Below are 21,708 nucleotides of genomic sequence, written 5' to 3'. Positions count from 1 at the left end.
GTACCCCTTAGACTGAAAGGAAAATTTTATAAGACGGTGTTGAGACCTGCAATGCTCGATGGAGCTGAATCTCGACCTTTAAAAGAGAAGCATAATACTAAGTTAAGTGTTGCCGAGATGAGAATGATTAAGTGGATGAGTGGCTTTACACTTAAAGACAAAATGCGAAATGATTATATTTGTAAGTGGCTTTACACTTAAAGACAAAATGCGAAATGATCATATTTGTAATAGGGTTGGTGTAGCTCATGTGGTGGATAAAATTGGAGTGAGTCGTCTTAGATGGTTTGATCACATTAAACATCAACCATCTAATAATTTTGTTTGGAGAATAGATATTTTTTATTCGACTTATGTTAAGAAAGACAGGAATAAGCCAGACCTAGGAAGACATGGGCTTATTGTATAAAAAATGATCTTAATTTATTAGATCTAAATGAAAATATGACACTAAATAGGACGGAATGGAGAAAAAGGATTCATGTAGCCGACCCCACCTAGTGGGATTAAGGCTTGGTTGTTGTTGTTGTTGTTGTTGTTGTTGTTGTTGTATATAGACTTTTGGGTACGTATGTTTTTTATGTTGGATTTTTAGAAATCCTCTATATGATTCTTGATGAAATGACTTTACACGCTATCAAGTATATAAAAATATGAATGAATTATGAATTGAAATATATTATAATTATTTACGATGATTTAAACTAACTATTACCCGTTGGGTCGTGATTATACAAGTAAGGACGAGTATTGGTGAAAACTTAGTTGGACTGAGTCATCCGCAGCTGTCGCCCTATTGTGACCCTAAAGGGGGTTAGTTGGGGCGTGAAAGCATCAATTTCCTTTACTAAAGGTCACATATTTTACTGACAGATTAAACCTCAAAATAGTTTCCATATAATTTGTGGCCAATTTTGTCCAAAAGTATCACATTTCTCAGATTTAGCTTCTCATCTACAATATTTGATCCAAAATAGTCTCATGTATAAATTTTAATATAAAATTGATCCCAATTTAATCGACTATACAAATTTTGGAACAATTTTCTATAATTGATGGACTAATTTGAAGAAATGTAATTCCATAGAATTAAATTTACCACATGCAATTAGTTAGGGTCTATTTTAAAGTATAATTTTTTTTCTAATTATACTAATTACAATTTAAACATTTCAATTCAAACACATGAAATCAAAGTCTCATGTATGTAATGTATGAACTTAATAATATTAATTTAATATAAGAATCTATAAATATAAGTGTTAGACCGTAAAATAATTCATACATATCATTATGCATATGTAGCAAAATTAAGAAGGAAAAACTGAGGCAATCATTCAAAAAATGAGTAACATCTATTGAAGATATGTTTGCTGAAAATATACTTAGACATGCCATTGACAATGCGCCCAATGGAAAGATAAAACTAGTGTTATAAAATTTAGAAGGAAATCAAGTCGGCTAACATAACTAAGAGTTGTTAAAAAATTTTGTGAAGAATAGATTTAACAAAAGAGAAACAAGTAAAAAAATGAGAATCATAAAACAAACCTACAAAAAGTTGAGATAAAAGTAATGATGATGACAATGATAATAAACATATAATGCCAAATTGGAAACCAAAAACAGCTATTATTGCATCCAAAAAAACCCAGGGAAGTTCATAAAACATCACAATCAGTAATATATATGAAAATGGATGCCATATAGAACCGTACATCTGGAAAAGAGTAAGTTAGCTTGAAAAATAGATGCCTTCCTAATCTAGCAACAGCAACACACGCTTTGGCTTATAACAATGCCTGCAGGAGTAGACTTCCCTCTAACAAATATAGCAAAGTCTCCATACAAAACAACCCATTTTAAGCAGAACAGGCAATATGTGCTGGCCATGTAAAATCAAAGAAAGAAACTTTGGCTTTATCGGCATGACATACCAGGTAGAAATGAGCCATATAATGCTAGCTGAAGATTTCCATTCTCTGAAGCAATTGGATCATGTATGGTGACTAATTTGGTTCCATCCAAAAAGGTTCCCTCAACCTAGCCATGAAAAAATTGTTAATTGCATAAGCATTTCATGATTAAAGATATAGCAAAAGCAAAATGGAAAAGCAAGCTTAGAATCGATTAGTATTGACTTTAGCTTATACAATCTGAACTATGGGGCAAAATTAATAGGTTATCAAAAGTTTTAACCAATTCTTGCAGCTTTAGCCAACTCATTTTACATGCCAGTGTTTCTTATCCCTTAATTCACTATCTAAATTCTCATAGTAAATCAGTTACCTAATATGCGTTGAAAATATCCCAAACTTGCGTCTTTTCCTTTGGTTCTTTACATGGAAAATTAATTTTCAAAATAAGAAAGGCAACATATAAAAGCAAAGTAAAAGCTCTATTACAATAGATAACACAGCAAAATGAAAACTATAATATATCCAAGTTAACGCTAGAAGTACAAAAACAAATAAATAAATAAATAAAATTATTATAGTTGTCAAGCATGTAAGCATACAAAAAAAGGTGAGAGTAACTGACGCGATAGTTGATCCCATAATCCCGAAGTCCTGCCTGCAGAATGTCCCATAAACGCGGGAACCATGACCCGGTTAGCCTAAAGCAGTCTTCTCGCTTGAATTTCTACCGTCAATTTTTTGAAGCTTTTCTATTCTTATTCTTTTCTATTTTAGAAGGCTAGTTAAAGGTTTCTTTCTAATAAGAGACTATTTATCTCTTGTTAGTTTGCTATTTTTAAGACTATTAGTTTTTTGATGTTATTTGAAGATATTTTCTCCTGATTTTTTCTATCGAAGTGTTGATCATTGAATTTCTTTCAGGCGGTGTGTTTGTAACCTAATAAAATCGAGGTGGTTATCTCTCCAGGATGTTCGGAGGCCTCCTTCGTGGTCCAACTTGCAGCAAACTTCTCTTCGCGGCAAGAAAATTGTTATTTCTTGTTCCGGTTCACTGACACATGGTCAACCACGTCAAAATTTCAGTCATCATCCATCCTTCATATCCTGTTATCCATCCTATAACTTTCCTAAATTGCATACCTTCTAGGAGCCCTAGAATGGTATCATCTAATATCAGAGCCTAGCAAACTCTAAATTTTTAGGGATTTATCTTTTTTGCCCTAAATCAAAAATTCCAAATAAAAATTTTTCCACCAGACCCAAAACATTCCTACAACAATTTTTGAGTCTTAATCTTAAATTTTCAAAATTCAAAATTGCTACCTTCACCAAAATTCCATCGAGATACATACCACCAACACCTAAGCCTCTGAACAACCTTTAATTTGCAATCATATATCTGTCAAAAAAAATTGATCGGGAGGAAAGAACGCAATGCTGCTTAGGAAAAATCTGCACAAATGTGTCCAAGAGCTCACTATGGAGAATATGAAGCAAGCAATCCTTCAACTGCAACAAAAACTTGCCTCCTTTGAGAGGAGACAACTTGGAAATGCAACCCATAGCTACAACTGTGACTAGCAAGATCGAGAGGAGAAAGTGAATCCCTTCCATCAAGAAATTTCTAGTGGCAAAGACTTTTCCTCCCTATCCTGCTATAACGATCAATATTGCATGGATTATTGATGGAGAAACCATGATTTTAGAGAGAATATTGACTTGTTGGGTTTGACGATCGTATGGATCTTGACGAATTCATCACAATGGAAAATGTCTTTAAGTAAAAAGACATCCCGTAGAGCATAATGGTAAAGCTAATCAAAATTAATTTAAAGAATGGTGCATCTCTGTTTTGAGAAAATTTGAAAAACCTACGCGAGATTGAGGGAAAAGGCAAAATCATTACTTGATCTAAGATAAAAAGGAAAATGCAACCCAAATACTTACCAGCAAGTTACAGACAAGACATGTTCTTGAGACTTCACCATTTATAGCAGAAAATTTCTCGGTAGAGGAATACACAGCTAAGTTAGAACAACGTAGGTTGAAGTGTGAGCTACTGGAGCCCAGGAGAGCACTATAGCTCAAAAAGAGAGGAGGAGGTTCGTGTGGGGTAGGGTTGGGGGGGTGTATTAAGATCATCCATTGGCCCATTGGCAACATGTCCAACTACAACTTTATTGGACATTATAAGATGTTCAGACCCTACCACTGAAGGTTGAGAGACAACACAACATTATCAAATTCAAAACCACCCTTCAAACACCATTTATCCCCAAGATCAAGCAACAAGAGTATGCTGAGTGGAGCATCCCGGCCTAACCTGTTAGAGAAAAAATCCGTTCATAATGAAGAAAAAGTGGAGACAACCATTAATCCTAAATTCATCCTAAATAAAGAGTGCTTCAAGTGTCATGATTTTGGGCATATTGTGTTTGATTGTCCATATAAAAATATGATTTATTTCACTAAGTTGGGAGCGACTAAAGAAATAAACAGTGACATACGAGTGATGAGAATGTTAGAAAAGAGTAACAACTTACAGCTGATGAGGAACAAATGTAAATGATTCGACAACTCTTTTAGACTGAGCTTGTGAGAGAAGCCCATCCCGAATTAGCATTAATTGTCCTAGAAGATAGTGAATTCAAGGAGCTCAAACAGCTGACACTAGAAACATGTCAGTCCCAATTAAGTAAAATTCATATTTTCTGACCCTCGGTCTACCTCCTATGTTGTCATTGTCGAAGAAGGTCCAACATATCATCACCTCAAATGAAGAAAAGAAATTTTGTAGCTATTTTGAGATAATTCTATGGGGTAAGCTGAGCACTAAGTTCTAGTTTAGTTCAGTAACACATTCCCAGGTACGAAATTTTTTTAGCTATTTCGAGAAGATTTTATGGGTTAAGTTGAGCATTAAGTTCCAATATAGTTCAAATAAGAGTGGTGAATTTCTAATTGAAAAAACTTTGCAAGTGTTTTGTAGGAAAGGATATCCGACAGTAAGATCCAAGTACTAGAAGAACGATAATTCTGTAATCCTGAAGTCTTGCTTGCAACTTACACGGGAACTCGACGAAATCCCATCTCGACTAGCCTAAAGCGGGCCTCTCACTCAGAATTTTTGTCGCCAAATATTTGAAAGCTTTTTAATTTTCTTATTTTCTACTTAGAAGGCTAGTTAGAGTTGCTTTCTAGTAGAAGGCTATTTATATCTTGTTATTTTGCAATTTTTTATAGATTTTTAGTTTTGTTATGTTATTTGGTGAAGTTTCTAGTTTTTTTTATCAGTGTTGCATCCTTGGATTTCTTTCGAGTGATATATCTGTAACCTGATAGGGTCAAGATGATGATGTCTCTCAGACGTTTGGAGGCCGTTCGGAGGCCTCCTTCATCATCAAACTTGCAGCAAACTACTATTTTCTTTTCCAATTCATTGTCCCGCAGTCATCCACGCCAGAATTTCAACCGCCATTTATCATCAATATCCAGTTACTCATCTTACAACTTTTGTAACACCTTATTGTATTCTCTCGTATCATTTAGGAGCCCTACGATGGTATTAGTAATATTCTACAAGAATGGCTGGGACAATGAGGGCATAAGTAGCAAATAAAAATTTGTGAAAATGCAGTTTGAATATTAATAATATATAAATCAATGATAACGTGAAAGAATGTTGCTATGAGCGTGTTGTTATGTACAGCCCACAAAATTTTTGAAATTTTATGTAAACTAAGGCCTACTTGGCTCCAAAGAGCATTTCTACTATTACTAAACTCTGAAGCCGTAGCAAAATTCAAAAGCATCAATTTACTAAACAAATTGAGGTTTTTGTCAGCACTCTACATCGATTAGCATCAAGTTGTACAAGAAAACCAATCTAAATTTCAAACCCTCTTTTACGAGAACAATTTTCAGATAAAGAAGTTTAAAAAGGAAGTAAGATTGATTCGCATAACACAATGTTTGCCATACTACATAATCAACATAAATATTTAAGATGCACATTCTGTTGTCGAGTATAACCTGAACAGTGTCTACAAGGTGTGGAACGGCTGGAAGAACCTGCTTCCTGGAAACAATGAACAAATACAAAGAAACTGGCTAGAGAGAACACAACAATGGATTAAGATGCATATTTCAGTAATGATAGTTATTACTCCCATCAATGGGCATTAAGGCTACAATGTACCCCCATGTTTCCAGAGATTTGATGATGCAACATAAAAATCCATTATTTTAGAAAATGAAAAATAAGTAGAGAAGTTCTCAGCACTAGAGTACTCGGAAGCATGAAAGAATTCCAAAGCCTGATTAAAATATATTCATTAATCCATAGCCCTTTTTCCTTCACTCTATCTCTAACCATCCATACTTCCCTTCCTCAAAAGCTCTACTCCAACAGTACCCAAGAAAAATGCATTAAAAGAAATGCCACTGCTACGTCCGTGAAGTGGAATTCTAGTCAAACTTAATAACAAGATTAATCAGTGAATTGCCGCATGTCCATTTAACAGTTGAGCAAAAAAGACTCACCAATTAAGAGTTGAGTTATAGGCATGTTCACAAATTTTCAAACCTAATGAACCAATGATGGAAAATTAAGGTTTTACATTCGCCGGAAACAAATATATGAGTATTAAGGTAAGCACCTTGTCATTCCGAGTTTTGATATTTGTTTAGTCTTCTTTTCTAATTTAGATCGTAGTAACCATACCTACAGCACTCTTCCCTATTTAATTTGATTCCGTATGTTGCTTTGAATGTAGAACTGCCAATGATTTAAAAGCAAAACCATATAAACAAAGTATTTGTATGACCCAATTTTAAAAAAGGTACAATTGTAAAATATACCGAAATTACCTCATTGCATTCTATTCTCCAAAATTATTATTTTAATATGTAGAACTAAATGTTAATTTTCATAAACAAATAAGTTAAGGAATTAGTTTTTATTTTGATTTAAATGTCAAAACGTTTTAATTAACTTTATTGTGCATTATTGTAGCACAGTAGTTGATGTTCGACATAGGACATAGATTTTTTTTTTTTTTTTGAAAGCCCAAAAAGGCTAATATATTAATTAGAAGGAAAGATACAGATACAATGTATTGGAGTGCCCAAACATGGCACCCTGCCCACACCAAAACTAGAAGGGGTTCCAAAACTAGAAAATATTGAAAAATACATTAAAGACAAAGAAAATACTAAAAATCCTGAAATACATAGTATCAGGTGGCTAGAGAGTAACTCAATTTGGTTTAGCCTCTGCCTCTGGTTCTCAGAAAGGAGCAAGCTAATAAGTTGGTAAGATGATTGTCATTACCAGTAGTAACTCTAAACCCTGCCAATAGTAACCAATGTATCATCCAATATGTTCCCTAGCTGGAGTCGGCCTCTATTCTTCTTCTTCCTCCTGGAATGGACCTGCATTCCTCTTCCGAAGATTGGTTCACCTGTTCTTGGTCTAAAGTGTGCTGAAGATGTGCAGATTGTTGAACATTTGAGGCAACAACATGTTGTATCGGCTGATCTGTTATTGGATCAAAGGAGCACTTTCATGTGTATTGGCATGTAAGTGAGTCTTTTTCAATAACAGTGGGTAGTATAAACACAACTGAATCTGTACCTGTAGTAAGTTGTTCTTTCTCAGAAACTGCGGTGTTGGGAAGAGGATCGAGTTGCATCTTCTCAACAGGGATAATAGGTGGTTGTTCTTTAGTGATATTCGGCCTTAGATGAGAATGCAAACGATAGCAACGATTTCACCCTTTTGTCAATACCCGTTGTGAATAGTGTCAATCCATATCTCATCCGAAGCTGGTTGAGTAATATCTCTCTCAACTAGCACACAAGCCACAAAAGGTCTAGTGACAGCAAGCGTGGGAATATCCACCTTCAAAGACTTCTGAGAGGCTTACCATAATAAGTTGCTAAAGAGTAGAGGATTTCTATGTTGAACAGATGTAATTTTAACCCTGTAAACTTTATCCAAACAGGAATGATAGGGGACTCCGCTTTTAGACCAAAACCGACAGTCCACTTCAGAATTTCAATAAAACGATTGTCAATAGTGATAGCTTTTCGAGAGAAAATGCGACTGAAATTAGCATTATAAGATAGCTGAATAAGTACATGTCTACCGTCAAGTAGGTCAATGCACCAACTGCCCAATAGTTTCATGGCATCAAACTTTTTCCTAATGATCTCCAGTTTTGGGTAATCATAAAGAAATTTCCCTAATAGAGAAAAATGTCAGGAGGACGCAAGAGTACAAGTTTCAACCTCTATGAGAATAAGTGCAGGCTTCCCATTTTTTTTCCAAGCTTTTTAATAAAAGTGTGATCACCTCCACCTTCAAGAGCCTCGTGGAAAAATTCTGAAACATTGCAGGACTTACCGATAGCAAAATTAGGCACTAAACCTGGAGGAGGGGCACTAGCAGGAAAAGGCAAGTCGCTGGCAATGGCATTTGCATATATATATATATATATATATATATATATATATAAAAGATTATATCTTTGCAAAAATAACGCATACACCTATTAGCTTTCACATTTTCTTCATATAGTGAGATCCCAGAGTCTGAAACCCAAAGGTACCTAGTGAAAAATTGAGGAGAAATAAAAGGAAATAAAAAGAAATAAAGAGAAGAGGGAGAGGAAGGAAAGAAAAGGCAAAGAATTGAGTTTTTGACTAAAAAGTTCAATTAGTATTTTCCTAACAAATCATTAGTGTGATAGATTTCAATACTCATATGAGAAGAAATATTATTGAAATTGTTTCCAAAGAAAGAAGTTTCGGGGTGTCCTATTTGAAGGGGTAAATAGCCGATTGGTGAATATTTACAAATTATAGCAGTGGAAGAAATAGTTATTAAATCTTTTACATGAATATGTATATGTAAAAGAGATTGATGGTTGTAAAACAAGAAATTTTTCATATTTAGGAAAGCATATTTATGGTTTTCTATTCACAAGTGAGTGACTACAAAATGATTTAGTTAATTCAAGCTCACTATCAAATATACTTTTAGTTTACAAATGTTTTATTAGTTGATGACACCGTTGAATAAATATATCTAGTACCTATAAATTGCAAATTTATATGTATTGTTATTTAGCATATTTTAATTGAATCACGTGTTTAATTAAATTCTCAACAATAAAAATAAATTGAGCCTAAGAAAATCATAATACGAAGGATAAGTTGACAATAAAATATTTATGATACCTGGACAAGTTAGGCGACAAAGGTGAGTCATAAATGAATATAAAAAACTTGTAGGGGTAGGCCAACATAGATGAGTCATATATGAATATGAAACTTGTACAGGTAGGACGACAAAAATGAGCCCATATAAAGGACAGAGTTCTCAAATTAATATGCTTATAACACCTACTAATTTCTTTAATATTATTCAACAATGATTTGGGAAGGGAACATCGTGGAACATGATAGTATTTGACCCTTATGTAGAACAATCTACAGGCTTCAAAACATAATGCATAAGCTTCGTCATTTTAATTTTAAATAATAAAAAATATGAAAGTATATCATGATGATAACAATGATATATAAAAATAAGAATTTTTAAACTTAACAAAAGGCAAGATTTTACTTTTTTTAATTTTTCTCATTATTATAACATATCAAATCACATTTGAATAGCTAATAATGCAAATTATATTAAAATTATCATATTGAAACCATTATATTAAGAAATTATTATGGAGTAAGCTTAAAATGAACTTAGGTTATACATAAGGAATCTGTGATCACAATTTAAAATCAAAATCATCAAACCATAGCTGTATTTCCCTATTCAAATGAAGGTGAATAATATAAAATAGATATTATACTTCAAAATTCTGGGGACTATAAAGTAAATGATATAAAATAAATAAGTGACAATACATAAGTTTGAGTAGGAAACGAGTGCGATAACTATATATAACAAAAGAAAGAATGATGTGGAAATGAAATGAAGTTTTTTCATCTTGAAGCTTTAGAAAAGATATCTTGAGAAATATGAGAAAACTTCCTTTTTGCCCCTCTTTTTTTGAATGTCTTATTTCGTTTCACTTCATTTTGAAATAACATAAAAAGTTGAATTAGACAATAAAAATTCTAGCATAAGCTTTCCATGTTTCAGACACATCATGAAAAATAAGCTTCACACCACAATGCTAACACAACATACTACAAATGTTTTAGTGTCACGTTTTAGAGTGTTTTTGGATCACATTACTTTGATGTGCACTTTAATGCGCCATTTTTTAACCACTATTACCTGATGGTTTTGGTTGATTCCATTTTCAGCCCATCTAATTCATGCTCGTTTGTTCCTTTCAAACGGAGTCTTTGTTGGAATGGTTTGCCTTAAGAAAAATGTGATGTAAAGCCTTATTTGGAAGCTGCTCTGTCTCGTCACTCAATAATTTTTGTGTCAAGATGTTAAGCGGCATTTTCTCTATTGATAAAATCATGTGGTTGCCATTTCCTTCTACTAACTATAGCTTGAATTTGGTTGAGTTTTTCCATCCATTTTCATTTATTGTGACTGATGTAATTTATGTGTATTGTTACCTTCTTCCTCTTCTACTGGATTTTTTCCCTAGTGCAGCAGAATCGGATGCAGGCCATTTCATTTTATTAATGTTTCTAGTCACAGGAGCAAAATCAAAGGTTGTAGACTTTGCACTATACTATATAGAAAAGTCATTGTTTATTTGTTGTATGCCATGGCCCATTCTAATCCTTCTCAGTCAAGCATGAGGCCCAACAGTGCGAACAATCCGGTCAAGCTTATTTCCCATCAGCACCAATCTTGACTTCATCAATTAAAAACAAGAGGATAGAAATTGTCTATCTAGATCATCGCAGAATATAACTCACACCTTCATTATCATCGAAATAAATACCCGATATAATTGCCAACAGAGAAACGTGCATAATTTAAATCATCCAAAGAACATCTAAGAATATCATAAATCTGTACATATTAGAAATAGCCTTTACATCATCAACATTCTTCTTTATTTCATTCAAACTTGTACATTTAAAACTTCTAAAATAAGATCAACTAGATCATGTGATTATGATCTAGCATGTTTCTTTCCTTTTTTAGAAAAAGGAATCACTATATTATCTGATGGGCTAAAAGCCCAGCATAATAAACATTTCTACTACATGTTGCAAAACACAAGGAAATAATAAGAAGCATATTAGTTTTTGAACTAACATGAGAAACTTTAATTTAAGCATCACTACTCAAGTGCGTCAATTTTAAAAGCAAACTAAGCTTTAAATTTTTATAATCATAATAATTAAATATACATCTCTCAAATAAATAAAATACATCATTTAAATGTCAAATATTTAATGTGTGATTTGCTTTCTTTTTAATTTATTTCTCATTCATTTCTATTTACAGTATTAAATATGTGACAGGATGCCTATAGTACTTTTTGGCACATTCATAACATAGGTCGTCTGGCACGGGAGCTTAGGTCGCGGTATTGTGGGCCAGAGTACCGCGGACCCTTTTTCCCATTTTGATTGCTTTCCTTTTTGTATTCCCTTCCTAATTTTATTTCCTTCCTATTCAAATTCCTTCATATTCTAATTTTTTCATATTCCAACTAATAGTACTTATTATAACTATGTTGTTTGTTATCTTCGAGATTAAGTTTTTTATTTTCTGATTTCAGATTTCTGTTTAGCTTCTCATCGACGCCAGTTTTCCCTTCTAGGGTTGTATCCAACAACGACTGGTGCTCCGGCTCTATCTCATTAGATGTGGTGAAGTTCTCCAACGGTTCGAGTGGTACTCCAGCTATATTTTGATCCCGTGGTGATATTTATCCCATTCAACTGCTCTAAAACCCATTTCCAGCCATCCCCCTATTTGTCGCGGCCCCCGGACAGCCCACCCTTAGCTGTCCTGCAGCCCAACGCCCTCCTCTTCGCCGCAGCAATCACTATATTCGCTGCAGCCACCCGGAAAACACTTTTCTCGTTGTTTTAATGCAACGGCTTACCACGTAGCTTCTCCCACCTTGTTGTTATCCCTCGTCGTCGCCTCCAATACCCAAACAACCCATTTACTGCCACCTCTCTGTCATCCCAACCTCACGGAATTGCTCGCATCCTAGTCGTTGTTCCATCCTTGTTGAACCAGCTCCCTGCCACCTAATCGCTACCCAGCCCATACAACCCCCACACTGCAGCTCACAACCTCCCCAAACTTCTCCCTGCAGCCGACCAACAATCCCCTTCCCAGTCGCACCCACTGTCAACTCAACCTCTTTCACAGTTTCCTACACTTGGGATCCGCTTTAATTGAGTTTATTAGTGTTGTGTTTTTGTTGTTGCAATTCCTTTTCGTTGTGATCTAGTAACCGCTTAATTACTTTGAATAATAATATTTGATTTTCTATTATGGTTTGGTTAACTCTGGTATCATTGTCTAATACCCCACAATTCAAATTAACAATTTGTAATAACTTTTAAAAGAAAGAGTGCGAAAAAACTTTTGGGCTAGTATTTAGACTTAACACAACGTTCATCTCCCATCATTATTTATGACATATCCCACCGGTCATAACATTTCATAAACTTCTTTCATCTATAGCATCAAAATTATAAAGTATTTAAAATGTTCAACATTTTAATGCACCTATTATCAATCACCAACATTAACATGTATTAAGATAAAATATAACAAATGCAAGTCTGCAGCAAGGTACTTAATTGTACATTATATTATAAAATTAGGCCTTAAATAATATAAATATTATAAAATTTCTTAAAGTAAGGGCTTGTATAAGAATATAGAAGTGCCCTAATAAAATTAGCCATTAATAATATATCCATTACGAAAAAAAAAATATAATTTATTAAAAGTATGAATAATTCATTGTTTCTTATAGTAGAGAGTAAAATCACATCATAACTACAGCTATTTCCTTGAGACAACTTTGCTAATTTCTCCCCAAAACCTTCCTCTTTCATAAATAATGTAATAAAATATCAACTTCCATGAAAAATTACAAATTCTTAAATTAACAACTTAAAATAAATCAAATAATTTCTCAAATATTATTTTACTTAAAAGAATTCCACCTCAATTGTGTTTTTAAATCTAAAACTCAATTTACGGAGAAAATACAAAAAAAACGGATTTCATGCATGAATTATCTTTCCCGCATTAGCTTCTCTTCTTCACATTCTCCTTCTGTCTTCTTCTTCCTCCCATGCTTTCTTCCTCTCCTTCCCTTTTTATTTTTCAGTTTCGTCTCTTCTTCCATTCTTCCCTTTATTTTTTTCTCATATTCCATTATTTTCTTTTCCATTCTTCCCTTTATTTTTTTCTCATATTCCATTCTTTTCTTTTTCTTCTTCTTCTTCTTTTCTATCGTTTTTTCTTGTTCTCTTCTTTTTCTTCTTTCTACCACTCCTTTCCTTATCTTCTTTTTTTTTCCCAATGTTTCCCACCTTATTCAAGATCTCTTTTATTCTTATTTTCAAATACAGGTGGTGTTATGAAATAAAGATAAATTTATTGCTTTAGATTTACATTAAAATAGATAAAATGATAGTTATCTAATTATTCCATTGACGTAGAGCGTTCCTACAAGGCAGAACAAAGAAGAACAAGGCACTGGGAACCAGTTCAACACAGCAAGGAGAAGGGTCGGTCAGTCGTCCTTAGGGTCTAGAGTTGTTGCCATATATATATATATATATATATTGAGAAAAACCAATGGCTAATATATTAAATAGAAAGTAGAATACAGATTAGGTTATGTGGGAGGGCCCAAATATGGCACCATGCCCACACGATAACCACCACATTCAAATGGTTCCAAAAGGAGAAAATACAAAAATTATATGAGAGGCGTAAAGAAAAAATCAAAAAGTGTCAAAATACGGAATATCAGGTATAGAGCAACCCAATTTTGTCTTATTTCTGCCCCTAATTCTAGAGAAAGAGCCAGCTAAGAAATTGGTAAGATAAATGTCATTGTCAGTAGTAACCAATGTATATTTAAATAACTTTTTGAGCTCGAGTCGGCCTCCATTTTTCTTCTTCCCCCTGAAACACCCGTCATTCCTCATTTGAAGATTGACTCAACTGATCAGTGGATTGGTCTAAAGTGTGTCGGACATGTGTAGGGTGTTGAACATTAGAAGCAACTACTTGTTGTACCAACTGATCTTTAATCGGATCGAAGGAGTACTCTCGTGTGTCTTGGCATGTAAATGGGTCTTCTTCAATAACAATGAGTGTTATAAACACATTTGGATCTGTACCTGTAGTATGGTGTTCTTCATCAGGAACTGCGGTGTTGGAAAGATGATCGAGCAACCTTCTCAGCAGGGATGGTAGGGGATGATCTTTAGCGGTATTCGGCCTTAGATGAGGATGCAAGCAATAGCAAATAATAGAATTATGGTCAAACATACTACAATGAGAGCAATAAGAAGGGTGTGGTTCTATTTCAACATTTTGTCAATACCCGTTGTGAGTGATGTCAATCCATATCTCATCCGGAGCTGGTTGACTGACATCTCTCTCAACTAACACACAAGCCACAGAGGGTCTGGTGACGCAAGCGTAGGACTATCAACCTTGAAAGGTTTACAGTAAGAAGTTGTTAAGGAGTAGACCAAGTTAAACAGATGTAATTTTAAACTTTATCCAAACAGAAATGATAGGGAACTCCGTTTTGGATCAAAATCGGCAGTCCACTTTCAGTCTACTTCAGGATTTTCATAAAATGGTTGTCGATCTTGATAACTTTTCGAAAAAAAAATACAAGTGTAATAAGCATCGTGAGATAACGGAATAAGTATATGTCGACTATGTCGACCATCATAACGGAATAAGTATATGTCGACCATCAAGTAAGTCAATATTCCAACTGTCAAATAGCTTCATCGTATCAAAATCTTTCAATTTTGGGTGACCATAAAGGTGACAATAAAGGAATTTTCCCACTAAAGCAAAACGCCAAGATGACGCAAGAGTACTGGTTTCAACCTCAGTGAGAATAAGAGCAAGCTTGTCATTCTTTTTACAAAATTTTTTAATGAAAGTGATCACCACCATCTTCAAAAGCGTCATGAAAAGATTGTGGAACATTGCAGGACTTGTCAATATGAAAACCAGGCTCTACACCTGAAAGAAGAGCACGAGTAGGAATAGGAAAGTCATCGGCAAGTGCAGTGGCATAGGAACACATCGTCGAGGCCTTCTCCAAAGCGACTAGGCGAGCCGCTAGAAAAAGGAGCAGACAGTCGCGTAAACCAGCAAGGCAACACGCTTGGTGAGTCGGGTGCGTGCAGACAGCTGCGTCAATCTGCGGCGATGCGAGCAGACCCGGGCACGTCAAACTGTGAGAGGAAACCATCAACGACATGTGAGCAGGAAGACCGTTGTCCTCTTCGGGCGAGCAGTCAAACGTCGATGGGGAGACGAACTGGAAGCGATCATCGTTGACAGAGAGAAAAGTCCCACGAGCGTACGTTAAATCTTTGTCATGGGAGAAGATGGATAAGAGACGACGGAGGAGTGAAGCCGAGAGATTCAACGCCGAGAATAGTCATCCTACGAAACCCTAACAGAGCCCTATATATATATATTCCTTTTCTTTTCTCGTGTTTAGGGAAGTTATTAATATGTTTTTTGTCAAGACAGCCATCAGCATCTCCAATTTTCACTTCAAGAGCTTTATCTAAGGGCGAAAGGTGCCTCAGTTGTACCTCGTTCCAAGATAGTGCTTACATACTATTTTTTCCTATTCTGCACATCCTACCCTCCACTATTGTAGCCCTCCGTCCCTACTACACCCACTGGACAATAGACTTGTTTCCTACAGCGCCTCCCATCCAACCGGTCATCCAATCCCGCCAGCCCTCATATATCCCAACTACAATTACCAGCCACAACACGGCTTCCACATTCCTGCCGACCTTCCCCGCCACCCACCTTACTGCCGCTTGTGGCAGTATTCCTCCCAGCCAACGCCATCCCACTGCAGTACAGTTCCTACCTTCCAACCGACAAGATATTTTCTTGAAGCTCTAACACAACTAGGAGGCTTAAAGCAATGTAGTCCAGCTACAAACATATTGGACGATGAGTGTTGTTCAGACCTTAGCCTTGAAGATGGAAAGACAAGAAAAACATAGCAAACATTCGCCTCCAATCAAACAGCCACCGAAAGCTAGAAGCATTAGCAAAAGCACAATTGGAGGAGTTGCGAAGACTAGTCAAAATAATTACAAAGCAGATGAGAGTGGAATGAAGTTCGCGAAGAGCAGCACGGCCAATACTGTCCCAGTCAAAAAATGATTATGATGCCATGGATATAGGCACATCGCCTCTAGTTGTTTAATGAGTCGGCTTGTTTCCTTCACTCAGCAAGACGTCGCGGAGGAATTGAGTGATGATGTGGCAGCTGAAGAGCATGGTGGGAGTAGCAGCTCCAGTGATGATGTGGCAGCTGAAGAGCATGGTGGGAGTACCAGCTCCAAGGAGATGAGGGTGAGATTATAATTGTGAAGAGGTTTCTGGAAACGGAACAGCAGAGGGATCACTCATGGTTGAGGCACAGCAACTTTCTGCAACAGATGTACTATGAGAGGGAAGGTATGCAGCCTCATTATTGATGAAGAGAGCTGTGAGAATATGGCCTCATCTCTTATGGTGAAGAAGTTGGGCTTGGCTACGCGAAAGCATTCCCAGCCCTAATCTCTGGCCTGTTTGAAGAATTGGAATGAGATATGAGAGGATCAAAAGTGCTTGGTAGAGTTTTTCACTAGAGACCAGCTACATGATCAAACGTGGTGCAATGTGGTGCTCGTGGAGAGATTGTGGCAGTTCAATCGCAGAACTCAACACAATGAGTTTGAGAACACTTACTTATTCATAAAGGAGTGAAAGCGCATTGTTCTCTTACCCATCAAAGGTTCAGAAGGAACAGATATGCATGTCACGAAAAAGCCTATGGTCCCACATGCCACCTTTCTGCAATTATTATGGGAAGCCCCAGTGATATTTGCCTTTGTCGTTTTAAAGGGAACTAAAAGACTAAACTGTCGAAGACGATCGAACCACTGCTAGCCGATTTTCAGGATGTGATAGCCGACAGTCTACCAAAGTCTACAACCGGGCTATCCAACATACCATAGATCTTATTTTTGGATCATTGTTGCAAACAGGCATGCTTACAAATTGAGGCTAGTTGAGTACAATGAGTTACAGCAGTAGGTGCAGGATCTCACTACTAGTGGGTTGGTGTAAGAGTACCAATCTATTTGTTTTCCTCGCTTTGATGGTGCCCAATAAGGATGACTCATGGAGGATGTACATTCATAGTCAAGCTATCAATAAGATCCCCATCAAGTATAGTTCCCTATACCTCACTTGGATGATCTATTAGGGCAGTTGCACGAAGCCATTATCTTCTCCGAGATCGACCATCATAGCGTATATCACCGGATTAGGATGAGAAGCTAAAGGACGAATGGAACAGTGTCTTGTAGACTAGATATGGGTTGTACGAGTGGACGAACACGCCCTTTGAGTTGTTCAATCACCAAGCACATTCATGAGGCTGATGAACCAAGTGTTTCGGGCTTACATCAGGAAGTTCGTGGTTTACTTTGACACATCATTGTCTACAGCAATTTGCAGCATCTGAGGTTGGTCTTTGAGGTTTTGGGATTGTAGAAACTATATGCCCACCAGCACGGGTTTGTTATTTAAGTTACATTGTATCTAGTGCAGCCATTCCGATAGACCATGCAAAGATCGAAGCTATCGTGAGTTGAACACCCCCACAATCTTTTATCAAGTTGAAATAATTTCTAGGTTTGGCATCCTTTTAAAGAAAATTCATTAGAAGCTTCAATATCATTACATCTCCCCTGACCGAGCTTTTGAAAGGAAAGAAGTTTCAGTTGATAGGGCAGCTCAGTACAATTTTAACACTCTGAAAGAGAAGGTGAAACAGGCCCCAGTATTGACTTTACCAGATTTCAACTAATTATTTGAGGTGGCATGTGACGCTTCTTATGTGGGGATTAGAGCAGTATTGAGTCAGGGATGAAATCCTATAGCCTTCTTCAGTTAGAAATTAAATGAATCTAGGAGAAGGTATTCGATGTACAACAAAGAGTTTTATACAATTATGAGAGCTCTTAACCACTGAAATCATTACTTGTTGAGAAGTGAGTTCACTCTATTCACGGATCACGAGGCTCTAAGATTCTTGAACAGTCAAAATATGTTAAAGGGATGACATGCTTCCTAGGTTGAGTCTTTGGCGGTATTCCAGTTCGCGCTCAAGCACAAAACAGGAAGTCAGAAAAGACTAACGGAAGCATTGAGTCACCGCCACTTGTTGATCGCCTCCATGCAAGCTAGAATTGTGGGATTCGAGGTGTTAAAGAAATTGTACTAGGCAAATGAGGATTTAGAGATCTAGGATAATGTCAGTAGAAGCCTATAGGAAAGTACTACATAGTTGATGGCTACCTGTACCCAAATGCTCGCTGAGGGTGTCCATCATTCGGGAGAGTCAAAGCATAGGATCAGCAGGTCACTTTGGCAGAGACAAGACCCTCATACTAATGAAGGAACTTTTTTTTTGGCATAACTGACAAGAGATGTAGAACGGTACGTCAAGTAGTACGGAGTTCGTCACATGGCCAAAATCAAAAGGCAAAATACATGGGAGATCGTGACACTACATGGGAGTTCGTCACATGGCCATTATATATTTGTTATCACAACTACCACTGAATCCTTGTCATCAGACACTAGATGCATCACACGCAACTGATTTGTACCATTGGGAGATCGTAAAACTGCATGGGATACCCAGGACCATTATCTCTAATAGGAATGTCAAAGTTTTTGAGTCAATTCCGGAGGACACTATAGAGGAAGCTTGGTACTAAGCTTCAATTCAATTCAGCAGCCCATCCACAGGCAGGTGGTCAAACTGAGGTGATGAACAGAAGTCTGAGAAATTTTTTGAGGTGATTTATAAAGAAGAATATCAAGTAGTGAAACTTGACTTTAGCCAAAGCTGAATTTGCATACAACGAGTCTGTGAGCCAAACCACAGACTTCGGGATGCAAACCCATTGAGATCCTGTAAATTCGCAACTCACTCAATCCCCTTGAGTTAGTTATTACCTCTTCTTCCTACTTTAGAGGTCAATGTGGATGTTGAGGCGAGGATATAAAAGATTCAGAGGTTACACGAAGAGGTTGACAAAAAGATAATCATGCAGAATCACAAGTACCAAACGTAAGCTAATAAACTAAGAAGAATGTGACTTTTTATGAAGGAGATATAGGGTCTGTTCAAAGCAGCTGCTGATTATTGATAATCTGCTTATAAGTAGTTGATTCAGATAAGTTGTTGATCAGCAGTTGATTTGGATAATGTGGTTGTCTGTTGGGTTTGTATGTTTGTAAACAGCTGATTTGCAATTATTTCTACATAAATGACCATTCTACCCCTATGCAGTGATGTTATTTAAGATAGAACTGTTATAACTATAATAGATCTGCTAATATTTGTTATTAATTTTTTAGTGCAATCAATATTTGTTATAATAGTACAAATTTAAACTTAATATTAATAATACATAAAGTATTTAAATATATAAATTTTAAACTATTTTATAATTTAATAGTTTAGTAAAGTTATAAATACAGATATAGTATAACTATTATATTCTATTTATACATTTAATATTAAATAGTTATTTAATATTAGTATTATTAATAATGTAATAATAATATTTATTAAATTTTAATGTATAGTAAATATGTGTTTAATTAGTTAAATATTAAATTATTAAAATTACATATCTATTATTATAAATGAAGTGTATTTTATACTATAAATATATCTTAAATTTAATTTATTTTAAGATATAATTTAACTATAATTATAATATTATTTAGTTAACATTATTATAATAAATTTCAGTTAAATAATAAATAATTATTTAACTTAAAATATAGTAAATTAATATTTATAAAACTATTTACAAATTAATATACAACTATTTAATTTAATATATATAGTAATATAAGCAATTATGTATAAAGTAAATTAATTTAATTTAATTATTATAACTTTAACTTTATGTTTAACATTTATATATTTTAAATTAACTATAATATATTTATAATTTTAAAATTAATTGTTATTATATATATCAATTAACACAATATTAAATTAATTTAGTTATATATTAATGTATTAAAACTATATTAATTAAGTACTTAATATTATATATATTTTAACTATGTTTATAAGATTATTTAAAATTTACTAATTTAAAATAAATGTTTTTTAAAAACAGCACGAATAACACAATAATAACACCTGAATACTACCGTAAATAACACTGCGAATCAACAGCTAAAAAAAGACGGCAATAATACCGCAAACACCGCAATAATACCTGCAAACTACCATGAATAACACCACGTAACACCGAGAATCAATGGATACACGACCGCGCAAAAAATACAGCAAATAACACTGCAATAACAACTGAAAACTGTCGTGAATAACATCGCGTAACACAAGAAATCAATAGGCGCACAACCGCGCGAATAATACCGCAAATAACACCTTGAATACTGCCGCAAATAACACCGGACGCACGACCGCAGGGAGGGCAGAGTCGTAAACAATTTTCTCCGAACACGGGACGCGGGATCAAAAGCGCAAGCGGCATTTAATACAATAGGAAACAAGCTTATCCGGCAACGCAGCGAAGACGCAGAAAACAAACACCTATTTCAGCATTTTGAAAACGCTCTGCAGCTGTTGCGCGGGGCCAAACGGGCCCATAGTGTGGATCAAGTTGAAGAAAGAGTGATTTCCCATGAGATCTTTTGAAAACTCAAAGCCAAAGCATATGGATATTTCAGAATTCTCAAGAAGTTGAATGACTAAGACAAGCTGAAATCTCACCACCAAGGAAGTGTCCACTTTGGCCACATAGCCTCGTGGTTTTGTCCTGTTGGTTTAACTTCCTAGGAGGCCAACCATCATAGAAGTGCTCCATGACAAGCACGCTTAACTTTGGATTTTTCTAATGAAATTTCATCATTACATCAAAAGATGCCTCAATATTTAAAAGCTCAGCTTCAATCAATCTAAGGATCTCCCCCACTTAAGTACTTGACGTCCTCGGTAGTATTGTATACCCAAAATCATCCACCAAGAAGATGAGATTCTAGAGGTGGCCCTACATATTGAAGAGATGGCTTCCATTATGAAGCACTTTGTCCTAACCAAGATTCAAGAGATGAGTCCCATAACATAGCACTTTATTCTATATGGCACTTCCCATCTTATAGCTGGTGTAATGCTCAAATACCATTTATCACAGCTCAACTCTCATCTATCAAAGTATTGTCCGTTTTCGCCAAATAGCCTCATGGTTTTGTCCCGTTTGTATAACTTCCCATGAGGTCCCAACCTAGGAGTGCTTTAGGACGAGCACACTTAACTATAAAGTTTTTAATAAAATTTCACCATTACACCAAAATGCGCCTTAATGATTAAGAGTTCGGCTTCAATCCACTTGAGAGAATTCCAAATTTCAAAGCTTACAAGCTTGACTTATCAAGACATTACAATATTTCAGTTACCTTGGCTGACTTGACTCCATACTATGGGGAAACAAAAGCTTCGACAGATGAGTAAGAAGCTGCACTCACCCCAGAAGG

At 35.5% G+C, this 21,708-nt stretch overlaps 1 protein-coding gene across 1 annotated transcript in view; it reads right to left on the bottom strand.

Annotated features, from left to right (window-relative positions):
* The window catches only part of LOC110035751 (urease-like), a 160,141-nt gene that overhangs the window by 132,649 nt on the left and 5,784 nt on the right, over positions 1-21,708 (bottom strand). Inside the window, exons 4-5 of the mRNA XM_020740035.1 lie at positions 5,952-5,997; positions 1,938-2,043 (exon numbers count right to left, since the gene is read on the bottom strand). Coding sequence (XP_020595694.1) covers positions 1,938-2,043; positions 5,952-5,997 — 152 coding nt within the window. The remainder of the gene's footprint in view (positions 1-1,937; positions 2,044-5,951; positions 5,998-21,708) is intronic.

The sequence above is a fragment of the Phalaenopsis equestris genome, unplaced genomic scaffold (genome assembly GCF_001263595.1).
Source record: "Phalaenopsis equestris unplaced genomic scaffold, ASM126359v1 Scaffold199601, whole genome shotgun sequence".
NCBI classification, from domain to species: Eukaryota; Viridiplantae; Streptophyta; class Magnoliopsida; order Asparagales; family Orchidaceae; genus Phalaenopsis; species Phalaenopsis equestris.
The sequence above is the reverse complement of the archived record's forward strand: the minus strand, read 5'-3'. Positions and strand labels throughout refer to the sequence as shown.